At 41.1% G+C, this 13,761-nt stretch overlaps 1 protein-coding gene across 1 annotated transcript in view; it reads left to right on the forward strand.

The window, feature by feature from the left end:
* Positions 1–13,761, forward strand: part of PDIA6 (protein disulfide isomerase family A member 6) — a 28,015-nt gene that overhangs the window by 13,405 nt on the left and 849 nt on the right. Inside the window, exons 5-12 of the mRNA XM_007529842.3 lie at positions 877–983; positions 3,519–3,649; positions 5,564–5,678; positions 6,338–6,478; positions 7,141–7,225; positions 7,361–7,433; positions 9,689–9,847; positions 12,592–12,688. Of these exons, the coding sequence (XP_007529904.1) occupies positions 877–983; positions 3,519–3,649; positions 5,564–5,678; positions 6,338–6,478; positions 7,141–7,225; positions 7,361–7,433; positions 9,689–9,847; positions 12,592–12,688 (908 nt within the window). The remainder of the gene's footprint in view (positions 1–876; positions 984–3,518; positions 3,650–5,563; positions 5,679–6,337; positions 6,479–7,140; positions 7,226–7,360; positions 7,434–9,688; positions 9,848–12,591; positions 12,689–13,761) is intronic.

The raw sequence follows: 13,761 nt of genomic DNA on the forward strand, positions 1-13,761 counted from the left end.
TTTTTTTGGAGTTTTGTCTTTCTGCTTTGAAGATCTCCTGGAATATATTCTCCTTACACTTTTGAAACATAGCCCCCTAAGTCTTGAACAGAAAGATTTGGGGAGACTCTTATCATTATCACATTTTTATAAACATATGAGAGAGTTTCACATGAGACACGGTCGAGTGACAAGCCAAAGCGTCGCTCTGGTGCATGCAGTCACGGGTTGGGATTCCATCTCCCCATGTGAGTCAAGTCCAGTCCTCTCGCCACTTAGCTACTTCCCAGTCCTTCATTGTTCTGTTTTAGTACAAGGTTTGTAACTTATTAGTAGTAAGTTCAGCCACAGAATCCGAAAATTTGACATGATAGCATTGTAAGCAAGACGGAGATTTGTTTTTCTTTTCTTTTTTTTTTTTTTTTTTTTTTTTTTTACCAAGAGCACTGTTCAGCTCTGTTTTACCAAGAGCACTGTTATGGTGGTGCGGGGGATTGAACCTGGGGAGATTTGAGTTACTTTCCTGTATATCTTTTCTGTTTTTTTGTTATCTCAAAGAGATACTTTTGTTGTGGCGGCTTTTATCATTTGGGAAATGGTGTTTAGAAACTTCCCTATTTTCTTAACTAGATAGTAAGCTTCTTGTTAATTTGAATATATGTTCAGTAAACATTTGTGGCTAACTCTCATGGTAAATGGCATTTGTAAGTGAGAAAATCTATTAAGAGAAAACTGGTTTTTCACATGCAGAATGCATTCTAGGGAGAAAATGCCTCTATACTAAAATTGCGGGTGGTAAATTTGAGCTGCAGATGAAGCCAACAAATCTGAAGGTGCAAGTCTTTTTACAGAGCCCACCCATTTCCTGTTTATCTGACATCCCCTGTCTTCCTATAGGTGGCAGGACTAGTGAAGCCATAGTCGATGCTGCTCTCACTGCTTTGCGCCAACTGGTGAAAGATCGCCTTGCTGGCAGGGATGGTGGGTACAGTTCTGGAAAACAAGTAAGGATTAATAATTATTACATTTTTTAACGTGTGTGATGATTTTGAAGCCTGAATGTAGAACTCATTGTAGAAAATCATGTTTTTAAATACTTATTTATTTTAATGAGTATGGGGAGGTAGAGTCTGAGCACTGCTTAGCTGTGACTTATGGTGGTGCTGGGGATTAAACCTGAGAGCTCAGGCAGAAAAAGCCTTTGGCATAACTATTATGCTGTCTCCTTAGCCCCCAAATGATTTTTTCTAATAACTTAATTTGGTTACCTTTCAATTAAAAGAACAGGTGTTGGGACCAACTGCCCTCCAGTGAGGCAGCCGGCGATCTCACTTTACCTCCTGAATCACTTGTCACCAGAGCCAGTCGGTCCCAGAGCATCTCACCACAGTTGCAGGACAAGAATCAGGCCCCCAGCTAAGCTCCTTGGGCACAGGCATGAATTAGGAATTTGTACTGCCAAGTGAGACAGGAGCTTTCTCATTGAATTCACTTCCAAAGAGGAGAATGAAACCACCTCCCCTCCAGAGTGACATTGGTCCAATAGGGATAAAGCTTGGATGAGCTCTTGACCTATTTGTGGGGGTCAAATGCAAATCCATGGACAAGTCTGTGTGAATTCACTTGGAAGACATAAAAGTTCCTATTCTGTGGATTGCTATCTTAAGTGCCCTCATATGAAATATGAAATTTAACTGTGATGTATTTTTTTCTTATGAAAAGGCATCTCGGGGATAAGTACAGATGCCCCTTCACTCTTTTAAAAGGCTAGTAAAACTAATTACCTTCTGCACATTTAAAGCCTACCCATGCTCTTTTATTTCAGATAGACATTGAATGATGCATTCATTCATCTTCCCCTACTCCTGTAGCATTTGGTCTAGACAGTGGGAGGCTAATTCCATAAGGAGAGTTGACTATTACTATTACCTTCCAAGAATGATTGAAGCTTTATGGCAAACAGTAACTCTAGTTATGTGTGAGGTCTTGGGAATGAATCAGGTGCTATATTTGAGTCTGAAATAGCAAGTTGTCAGAAAAGTCATGACATTTTTTTCTATGTAAAAATGTATCATGACTTTTGACAACCCAGAAGAATATAGTGTGGGTTAGTAAGGGGTTCGGTGGTCTGAAGCACACATCCTAAGACCCTGATTTCCAGCACCACCTAACAAACAAGGGTGGTATTGGGAGGGTGGGGTGACATAGAAATGTGGTAGGGGCAGATAGCACGGTGATTATGCAAAGAGACTCTCCTACATGAGGCCACAGAGTGTACCATCTCTACCCCACCCAGTAGATCAGCATTTTATCCTTTAAAAAAAAAAAAGAAAAGAAATGCCAACATGGTCCTCTGATCTCTCTCACAAATGGTTGAAATTTATTTATTGTCACCAGAATTATCACTGGAGCTCAGTACCTGCATGATTCCTCCACTTTGGTGGTCTTTTTTTCTATTTTTTTTTTTAGAGGAGGGTGATAGCAAGAGAAGGCAGGAGAGACAGTTCAGTACTACTCCACTGCTTGTGAAACTTGTCCCCTGTGTGCTCAAACTCAGGTCCTCATGCTTGGTAACATGTGCACTCTGCTTAGTACTTCTTCTTAGGGCCCCACCAAAGCCCTAAGAAGAAGTACTTGTATTATAAGTGATTCATTGAACCATGTTGCGTTTGTTTTATAAAATAAGTAGTAATGATAGAATTCAGATCCTTGTTATCATATTGAAAATACTAGTAATTGAAAGTAAATACTATGTAAAGCAAAAGTTTTCTTTTTATCAACAATTTTTGAAAGTCTCTTAAATATTTTTATTTTTTATTTATTAGATACAGAGAAAAATTGTGAGGGGGTGGGGAGATAGGGAGAGAGACAGAGAGACACTTGCAGTCCTGCTTTACCACTCATGAAGCTTTCCCTCTGCAGGTAGGGTGGGGACCAGGCTTGAACCAGGGTCCTGGCGCACTGTATTGTGTGCACTTAACCAGGTTTGCCACCACCTGGCCCCTTTTTATCAATGATTTAACAGTGTTCTACAAAATTATAAGACTTCAGGGTTATAATCTCACACACTTTGCCAAAGTTGTGTACACACACACACACACACACAACACACACACACACACACACACACACACACACACACACACACCAACCACCATAGTTCTCACAGAGTCCAGGAAACATCTTGAGTTTTTTTTTTTTAATGGGAGGGGAGAGAAGTTCATTTCTTTTATTCATTTATATTCCATACTTGAGCAAAACCACTGGGTAGTTGTCCTTAACTTCTTATTTTACTTAGCTTAATCATCTCCAGTTCCACCTATTTTGTTTTAAATGATATATTCTCATCTTATTAAAAACAGATATTAAGCAGTAACCTCACTTTGAGTAAAATAATTTTAACTTGGAATAAAGACTTTGTTAAAATGTAGAAATGATTTTTGTTTATGTGTGGGGAAAATATACATGTGTAAAATAAGAATAAGAACTGTGTTCTTTTGGCCAAGTTGTAATTTAATGTTTCATGTTACAAATCATAGGGAAGAAGTGAAAGTTCAAGTAAGAAAGATGTGATTGAGCTGACAGATGACAACTTTGATACGAATGTTCTTGACAGTGAAGATGTTTGGATGGTTGAGTTTTATGCTCCATGGTGTGGACACTGCAAGAAGTAAGTGCTTTTCACCAAGTACCTTTTTAAGCCACTGTGATTTTAGTGCATCTTTCTAGCTTGGTTTTGGACGTTTGTCCATTTTATTCCTTCTCTCTGGCAAGGAACAGTCTGTTCTTTGTAAATTTGGTTTTATTTTGATTGTTGTTAGAGTCCATATATAAGTGAATTGTATGTAACTCTTGTTTAAAAAGCCAAACCAGATAATGTCATCACTAAGATTTCTGGAAAAGTGCTGACTCTTATTTTTTATTGTAATTTTTTTTTCTATTGCAATTTTTAAAAAATTGTCAACAGGGTTATTACTGGGGCTTGGTGCCTGAACAGCAAGTCAACTTCTCCCATTGACTAGTTTTTGTTTGTTTGTTTTTTTTGTTTGTTGGTAGGACAGAGAGATTGAGAGGAGAGAGATAGGGATAGAGACCTACATTACTGTTTCATCACTTATGAAGTCCCCACGCACACTGGTAGGGATTGAGGGCTTGAACCCAAGTCCTAGTGCACGGTGGGTGACATGTGCACTCACCCTATGTGCCACAGCTCGGCCCCAAAAAGCTCTGACTGTAAATGAGTGTTTCCCTATCATATTTTCAAAGATTAACAGATGGCATCCAAATTTGGAGGGAGTGACAAAGGACTGAGATGTACATGTGAGAGGTATTATATATATATATATTTTATAAAAAGGAAACATTGACAAAACCATAGGATAAGAGGGGTACAACTCCACATAATTCCCACCACCAGATCTCCATATCCCATCCCCTCCCCGATAGCTTTCCTATTCTTTACCCCCTGGGAGTATGGACCCAAGGTTATTGTGGGATGCAGAAGGTGGAAGGCTTCTGTAATTGCTTCCCCACTGAACATGGGCATTGACAGGTTGATCCATACTCCCAGCCTGTCTCTCTCTTTCCCTAGTAGGGTGGGGCTCTGGGGAAGCAGGGCTCCAGGACACATTGGTGGGATTGTCTGTCCAGGGAAGTCTGGTCAGCATCATGCTAGCATCTGGAACCTGGTGGCTGAAAAGAGAGTTAACATACAAAGCCAAACAAATTATTGACCAATCATGAACCTAAAGGCTGGAATAGTGCAGATGAGTGGGGGGTGTCTCCATTTTTTAGATAGCTAGTAGGCATATTCTAGTTAAATTCCAAAGGGTCTGTGGCTATACTAGTTTTTTTGTTTGTTTGTTTGTTTGGTTTTGTTTTTTCTCCCTGAGCCTGAAATCTGATATGCAGGTGGATCCAAGTTATTGTCTAGGGAAATGATGTCATGGCTGGAAAAGGGACAGAAAGCTGGATCTGGGAAGAGAGTAGCTCCCTAATATGGGAAAAGGGTATAAATATTGTTGACTATAAACCCCATCTATTTGATTTGGTCTGGGGCCCATATTCAGCTTAGGAGTCTATGTGACCTCTGCATCCCTGTAGATCTGAGCTCACATTCTGTGGTCATGAGTAGGAACATTCCAAGCTGCCCCAATATCAGGACCCATCGCAAAAAACTTTCATGGCTGAGGATCTGAGCCCAGGTTCAGTCCCTAGCAACAACATAAGCCAGAGTGGAACAGTACTCTGGTTAAAATATAAACAAAAAAATCCTATAAGTTATAACTGTACTGGACAGAACTAAATGCATCAATTAAAATATACTGAAAGTTAAAATTCAGTTTTAGGGACTGGGCAGCAACTCCCTCAGTGCATCCCATGCCTGGGCGAACCCCTAGTGCCTAGGAGCATCCTGGCAGACGGAGTACTGCCAGTGATATCTCTTTGTCTTGAAAACAACAAATAACAAGCCAGGCTGAGGAGACTGCTCAGTAATATCTCTCACGGGTGAGGCCATGTGTTTATCCCCAGTGCTGCATGGGAAAAAAAAATGTTTACAATATGTTAAAATCTGTTTCAATAGCCTGGAGCCAGAATGGGCTGCTGCAGCTACTGAAGTAAAAGACCAGACAAAAGGAAAAGTGAAACTAGCCGCTGTGGATGCTACAGTTAATCAGGTTCTAGCCAGCCGATATGGGGTGAGTATACTGATGGGGCTCATTGCTTTGGGAAATGTACAGCATCTAAACTGGTACTTCACCCACAACTCCTGGCCGCCCTGTGAGGAGGAAGAGACGTTTAGACATATTGTAGTGAATAAATTGAATAACTTTATTGTTATAACTAAAATATCTGGAATTCAGAGCCATTCTTATCTTGCTCTTCAATATACACTGTGTGCTCAGTGTGAGGCACTAGCTCTCCCAAATTTTTACCAGTTGCTCATAAATCTTTTACAATTGACCCACTTGTTCCAAAAACAGATATTATGTTAAGTAGATATCAAAGGTTTCAGTCAGTTTGGCTATCAGCATGACAATCAGACTGTTAAAAAAACCCTGATTGGTGGTCAGGGTGGTGGTGCAGTGGATAAAGCATTGGGCTCTCAAGCATGAGGTCCTGAGTTCAACCCCCGGCAGCACATGTACCAGAGTGATGTCTGTTTTTTTCTCTTTCCTCCTATCTTTCCTATGAATAAATAAATTCTTTTTTTAAAAAATCCTAATTGATAGACATGTCTGTCATGTCTTAGATATTGATGCAGGCTGGGGAATTATCTTGTTAAATTGATGTCTATATGGTTTAAGAAAGCATGGTGATCTGTTTCTTATGCAATTAATTTGCTTTTTAAAAACAGATTAGAGGATTTCCTACAATCAAGATATTTCAGAAAGGCGAGTCCCCCATGGATTATGATGGAGGAAGAACAAAGTCTGACATAGTTTCACGGGCCCTCGATTTGTTTTCTGATAACGCCCCCCCTCCTGAGCTGCTTGAGGTAAAGTACATCAGTCACTGGTGGAGGGAAGTTTGTTCAGTCTGGTGGTGGAAATGTTAGAGCAGTCTTGATTCTCTTTATTAAAATGTCCCATTTAAGGTGATTTATATGCTTTCAAATGGGCAAAACTTTACTGATTAGAATCCTGCTTTTCATAATTTCTGGTGCTAAAATAATTGCACAGTGAGAACAGATGTACCTACACTTTAAGATAGTGTAGACTAGTATGTAAAAAGCACCATTTTGATGCATCTGCATAGATTTCTCATTTCATTCTTGTATGAGCACTTAAAGGTATGTACTGTTTTCCCTCTAACTTACATATGAGGAAGCAGGCCAAATGAGCCTTGAATTGATGTGATTGTACACATACACATCAGTCAAGCTAAACCTAGGAGTTCTGATTTCAAAGACTGCATACAAGAGCTTCACACAACCAAAAAGACAGCGCAGGAATAAATAGTAGAAGCCCTCTACAGTTTTATAGTTGGTGTTTCTATAATGATTACAAAGAAGTAGTATTAGGAAGAAGTCTTTTTTTCCCTCTCTTCAAATACTTTGGTCTTAATGAAAATTCCGATGCTAATTTTTTTTTCCAAGCTTACCTTTATGCTTTGTGGCATGTGACCTTCCAACCACCTCTTGTCTTCTGGGTCCCACAGATCGTCAATGAGGACATAGCCAAGAAGACATGTGAGGAACACCAGCTCTGTGTTGTGGCTGTGCTGCCTCATATTCTCGATACTGGTAAGATGGCACAGACCCACCTTCCTTTACGTGGTCAGCAGTACTTGCTCTGAAAAGACTTTCTAAATGAATTGATATTATAGACTTCCTTTATTTCACCTTGATTCTTATTCTATTTTTGTATGTCTAAATCAGGAGCTACAGGCAGAAATTCTTATTTGGAAGTTCTTCTGAAGTTAGCAGACAAATACAAGAAAAAAATGTGGGGGTAAGTTGCTGAATTTATCTGACTGTCCATTGGGTAGGAGAATATAGAGCTTCCTAAAAGTTTGAGGCTCCTGGTTTCCTGTTTCTCTAAGGCATGCCATCTTAATGCGTGCGTGCGTGCGTGCGTGTGTGTGTGTGTGTAAGATAAAAATTGGAGCTAGCTCACCAGAAAAGGCACATGCTGTACTATGTACATAGCCGAGCTTTGAGCTCTGGCATCAAAGCATAACATGTAGCTCTGCTGTGGTATCTGCTCCTCTCTCTCTCTCTCTCTCTCTCTCTCTCTGTGTGTGTGTGTGTGTGTGTGTGTGTATGTCTGTATCTAGATGAAAAACATGGCACAAACGCAGTGAAATCTCGCACACACAAAATAAATTTTAAAAGATAATTATCATGGCCAGGAGGAGACACAATGAATAGATAAAGCATTGAACTTAGAGGTATTGGGGCTCCAAATTCAATCCCCAGCATTTCATGTATCCAAGTGTTGTCCTGGTTCTCTCCCCAAAATAGGATAAAAATATCTAGGAAGAGGAGACACAATATAGATCTGTTTATAAAACAAGAGTCTTATTTATGCAATAGCATTTTTTTTTCTTATGAGAATTGCATGATGTTTGAAATGGTGGTTGGGGCCCCAGGCTAGCACACTGCAACTTAATCAGTAAAATAGCTAAATCCTAATACCACCTTAAAAGCTAAATCAAGAAGTATAAGAGAGTACTTATGTTAGTAGCACATGTATTAAAAGTCAGAACAGTGCAGAGAAGATAAGTGATTAAACTAGAGGAGCTTCTTGGCTCACTTCTGAGTGAGGACTTGGTCTGGGCAGATTTATGAACAGGATATGCTGCTGTCTTCTCCTTGATCCTCCTGATTCTCACCCTCAAACATCTGTTCCTGGGAGTCAGGTGGTAGTGCAGCGGGTTAAGTGCACGTGGCGCAAAGTACAAGGACCAGCCATAAGGATCCTGGTTCAAGCCCCTGGCTCTTCACCTGCAGGGGAGTCGCTTCACAGGCGATAAAGCAGGTCTGCAGGTGTCTGTCTTTCTCTCCACCTCTCTGTCTTCCCCTCTCCATTTCTCTCTGTCCTATCCAATGACAGTAACAATAGCAACAATAATAACCACAACAATAAAAGGGGCAACAAAAGGAAATAAATATATATAAAAAAGTAAAAGTAAAAACAAAAAATCTGTTCCTGTCTCTGATACTTCATGCCCCCTGCTGTCCTTCTCACAGTGACTTAGGTTTAGTGGTCGGTAGTTGAGGTCTGGAGAGACAACTGTTTTTTTTTTTTTTTTTTAATATTTTAATCTGTTTATTATTGGAGAGAAATTGAGAGGGGGGAAGGTAGAGAGGGAAGGAGACAGACACCTGCAGCCCTGCTTCACCACTCATGAAGCTTCCTCCCTGCAGGTGGGGACTAGGGGCTTGAACCTGGGTCCTTGAGCACTGTAGTGTGTGGTGTGTGTGCTTAGTCAGGTGTGCCACTGCCTGGTCCCGAAACACTGTCTTAAAGAGAGACCAATCCACTTTGGGGGTTTAATGGCATTAGACTTTAGAGAAGAACTATAGTTATTTGAGAGCATATACACTGTGCATTTTTTTAAAGATTTATTTAATAATACAAGACAATTGTTGGGAAAATAACAAGCATAATGGTTATGTAAATAATTTTCATGAGGGTTCAGGGTTCCATGTTCATCTCCCAGCATCACCATAAGCCAGAGCTTAGCAGTGCTCTGCTACAATGATAATAATAATAATAATATACAGTAAAAGAGAAGGGTGGGGAGAGAGAACCATCACATCACTCTGGGACATGGGTGTTTAAGTATAATATTTGTCTGTCAGATCTGCTGGTGAGATCTTTGTGGCTGCTAGATGGTCGTCCTGGGATTGCTCCTCTTTACACATGCACAAACCTTGGTTTAAGCCCTGACCCCCACTGCACTACGGATACTTTGGTGCTGTAGTGTCTCTTTCTGTCTGAACAAGGTGACTCAGCAGCCTAGGGAGTAGCATAGTAGTAGAATTCTGGAATTAAAACTTGAGGTCCCACATTCAGCCTGAGCATCATTACTGTAATAATGCCCTAGTTTTTCATCTCTCTCTCTCTCTCTCTGTATGCCTTATGAAATAGATTTTCTACAAATAATTTTTTTAAAGTTCACCCACAGTTATGAAGTCCTAACAGTGGCCACAGAAAGCAAAAGAGGGATCCTTGCCTTGACACATACTCTGCTTTTCTAGATGGCTGTGGACAGAAGCTGGAGCCCAGTCTGACCTTGAGAATGCGCTGGGCATTGGAGGCTTTGGATACCCTGCCATGGCTGCCATCAATGCTCGCAAGATGAAATTTGCTCTTCTAAAAGGCTCATTCAGTGAGCAAGGCATTAACGAGTTTCTCAGGTAATTCCTTGAGTCTTTATTTTGATATGGTCTCTGGTTTAAACTAGAATAGGCAACAGGTGGGATTATTATTATTTTTAAAAATATTTATTTATTCCCTTTTGTTGCCCTTGTTGTTTTGTTGTAGTTATTATTGTTGTCATTGTTGGATAGGACAGAGAGAAATGGAGAGAGGAGGGGAAGACAGGGGGAGAGAAAGATAGACACCTGCAGACCTGCTTCACTGCCTGTGAAGCGACTCCCCCTGCAGGTGGGAGGGATTATTTTTAATTGACATGGCAGAGGATTGGAGTTTATAATTATGTCATGTTCCTATGTTTTGCCCTTTTTGGTGGGTGGTTCTCCATAGTGAGTGACGCTTAACCTTCCTTGTCCTCAGGCTCCCTTGCCATTCTGTGCAGATGGCATTTGGGCACTTGCTGGTTTTCCTAAAGGTCACCTTTGGCTAGAAGCAGCCCTTTCTTACTCACTCTCATCCTGGTATTCTTTGAGCCACGAACTTCAGATGATAAGGCTCCATTTCTGTGAATTGGTTTTAGAGTGTCATTTCAAGGCTGACCAGTTTAGCCAGGGAAGTAGCTCCCTGCTCGGATGCTGTACTGTGGTCTTTCTCTCTACCATTCTGTTTCTGTTTTTTAAAAAAAAATTTTTTTTTAATCCAACTAATTTATAGAGTTTCTATTCTATGCTTCTCATTCTCATCCTAAAATGATTTCAATGTGTGCTAAATTTTATTAGTGCCTCATTCCTATAGTTAAGTTCCATGATGGTGTCTCTTAATAGGATGTTATAAAGAAAATTCATGTTTTACATTTGACAGTAAATACAATAGTTTGTACATGCATAACATTCCCCAGTTTCCCATATAACAATACAACCCCCACTAGGTCCTCTGTCATCCTTCTTGGATCTGTATTCTCCCTACCCACCCACCCCTAGGATGTTATTTCTAATTACTACTATGAAGAAAGCCTGCTATTAATTTCTTGGTAAATAGTTTCTGAATATTAATTATGATTTGAATTAGGAAAGACTTTTTACCCTCCAGGAATTTGCACATAGACAAGAAGACTACTTATAAATGTATTTCATTGGTTTTCTTGATTTTTTTTTTTTTTTTTAAGACCAGAGCACTGCTCAGCTCTGGTTAATGGTGGTGCTGGGGATTGAACCTGGGACCTTTGGCACCTCAGGCATGAAAGAAAGACTTTTTGCATAAATATTCTGCTGTCTCTGCAGCCCACTTCATTCTGTTTCAACAGCTAACTTCTGTATCAGACAATCTTAGGAAACTATGGGCTTCAGCCTTTGACTCATCTGGAAGTTAGATGTCCTTATCCCAGCTTTAATTTTTTTTTTTTTTTACATTTATTTTCAGGCTTATTTGCTATACACAGAGGAAAGAAATACTTTATGGACAATAGAATGCTGAAGGTTCTAGGGTTTGAGACCCTACCGGCTAGTGGACTTCAAGCTTGGTGTCATGTTAATAGTAGAAAACCTCAGAGCCCGCCCATTATCAATGGGGGAAGGAAGCAAAATATATACATGACAGTAAACTTGTTTATAGCAAGGGAGATTGAAAGCATAGAAAGCATATCATCAGGAGGAAGAATGCTACCTGGAGGTGGGGCCTCGCTGAGAGCTAGTGCACAGACCTGCTGTGGTCTGGCTCCTGGAAAATCAGACACAAATCACTAGTGCATAGTGTGCAGAATTTGTCATAAGCAACCTGTAGAAGTATGTGTAAATGATGAAGCTAAATTAATGATTGCTTGGTTTCATGAAACTGGCCAGCCTAAGTCAGTAAGTGATTTCTGCTTTTTTTTTTTTTTTTTTTTTTTTACCAGAGCACTGCTCATTCTGGCTTATGGTGGTGTGGGGGATAGAACCTGGGACCTTGTAGCCTCAGGCATGAAAGTTTTTACATAACCATTATGCTATCTCCCCTGCCCTGACTCCTGCGTCTTCCTTTGAAAATGCCTTACTGTGGTCCCGGGAGGTGGCGCAGTGGATAAAGCATTGGACTCTCAAGCATGAGGTCCTGAGTTCAATCCCCGGCAGCACATGTAGCAGAGTGATGCCTGGTTCTTTCTCTCTCTTCCTGTGTTTCTCATTAATAAGTAAAATCTTTTAAAAGAAAAAAAGAAAAGAAAATGACTTACCATGTTCCTGAAGTGAGATCCTGAAAATAGAATTCTCATTCTCAGCCCTGGGATTCTGTCTGAGCCATATAGCTGTTTGCCCATTCACACTGAAGGGTGTTAAGCAGTATTCCTGGCCTCTGCCGCTAGATGCCAGTAGAGCTCACATGCACAGAACTGTGATAGTTAAATGCCTCCAGACATTGCCAAATGTCCTCTGAGGACAAAAGCTGCTCCCATTTAAGAACCGCTGTCATATATTATGTTTAAAAAATAATAATAAAGGGAGTCAGATGGTAGCGCAGTGGGTGAAGCGCATGTGGCACAAAATGCTAAGGACCGCATAAGGATCCCGGTTCGAGCCCCAGCTCCCCACCTGCAGGGGAGTCGCTTCACAAGTGGTGAAGCAGGTCTGCAGGTGTCTATCTTCCCCCCAACCCCCATTTCTCTCTGTCCTATCCAACAACAACGACATCAATAATAACTACAACAATAAAAATGATAAAGATGATACTGTTTAGAAGGTATTTAAAGTTGTTTCTTCATCTGCGCCAACAGCCCATTGTAACTATGTATGCTTCTTTTGGTTATTCCCCTCAGAGAGCTCTCTTTTGGGCGTGGATCTACAGCACCTGTAGGAGGTGGGACTTTCCCTACCATCAGCACCAGAGAACCTTGGGATGGCAAGGATGGCGAGGTGAGTCACTAGCCAGAGGCCATACAGGACTCTTACCCATCCTGTTTTGACTTTCCCAACCCCTGTGCGTTTGTGCTACTTAGTAAGGTCTTCCCATCTAACCTAACCCTTGGCGTGTCGTCCAAGATATAGACTTGGAGTGGTTCTAGATTTGGGGAGAGCGCTTCTTTACTCTCAAGACCCTTCTTAATCCAGGGCCTGAGTGTAGCTCACCCAGTAGGGTGCATGCCTTGCCATGTGCAACATGGTTTCCAGTCTCAGTACCATACGGGAGGGAGTGTCATAGCAGGGGGAGAGAGGTGTTTGCACACGTGCATATGCAGGGCGGCTGCAGTGGTGTGGTATCTCTCCTTCCCTGTCACTATGTCTGAATTGAATGAAAAAGCCCTGAAATGGTGACGTTTTGCATGCTTAAGACTCGAGCATCATAAACAACAATAAAAACTTTAATTCCCTATTCAAAAGTGCTACGTGACATTTGATATTTTTGGCAGACACCAAGATCAATTTTAGGTAGCTTTCCTGATTCTTACCTAAAACTGGCAAACATTTAGCCTGGAATTCATTTGCTTTGCTCTAGAGAAACGTAAAATTATAGGTGGCTGGGTGGTGGCACACGTGGTTAAGTGTCCATATTACCAAGCGCAAGGACTCAGGTTCAGGCTCCCCCCACTTCCCACTCCAGTGGGTCTACTTCATGAGCAGAGAAGCAAGTCTGCAAGTGTCTTTCTCTCTCCCTCTAGCTCCCTGTCCTTTCTCAACTTCTCTTTAGCCTATCTTTAAAAGAAGGAAAAACTGGGAGTCAGGCGGTAGCGCAGCGGGTTAAGCGCACGTGGCGCAAAGTGCAAGGACCGGCATAAGGATCCAGGTTCAAGCCCCTGGCTCCCCACCTACAGGGGCATCGCTTCACAGGCGGTGAAGCAGGTCTGTAGGTGTCTATCTTTCTCTCCCTCTCTCTGTCTTCCCCTCCTCTCTCCATTTCTCTCTGTCCTATCCAACAACGACAACAATAATAACTACAACAATAAAACAACTAGGGCAACAAAAGGGAATAAATAAATATTAAAAAGAAG

The sequence above is a fragment of the Erinaceus europaeus genome, chromosome 3, assembly GCF_950295315.1.
Source record: "Erinaceus europaeus chromosome 3, mEriEur2.1, whole genome shotgun sequence".
Lineage (NCBI taxonomy): Eukaryota > Metazoa > Chordata > Mammalia > Eulipotyphla > Erinaceidae > Erinaceus > Erinaceus europaeus.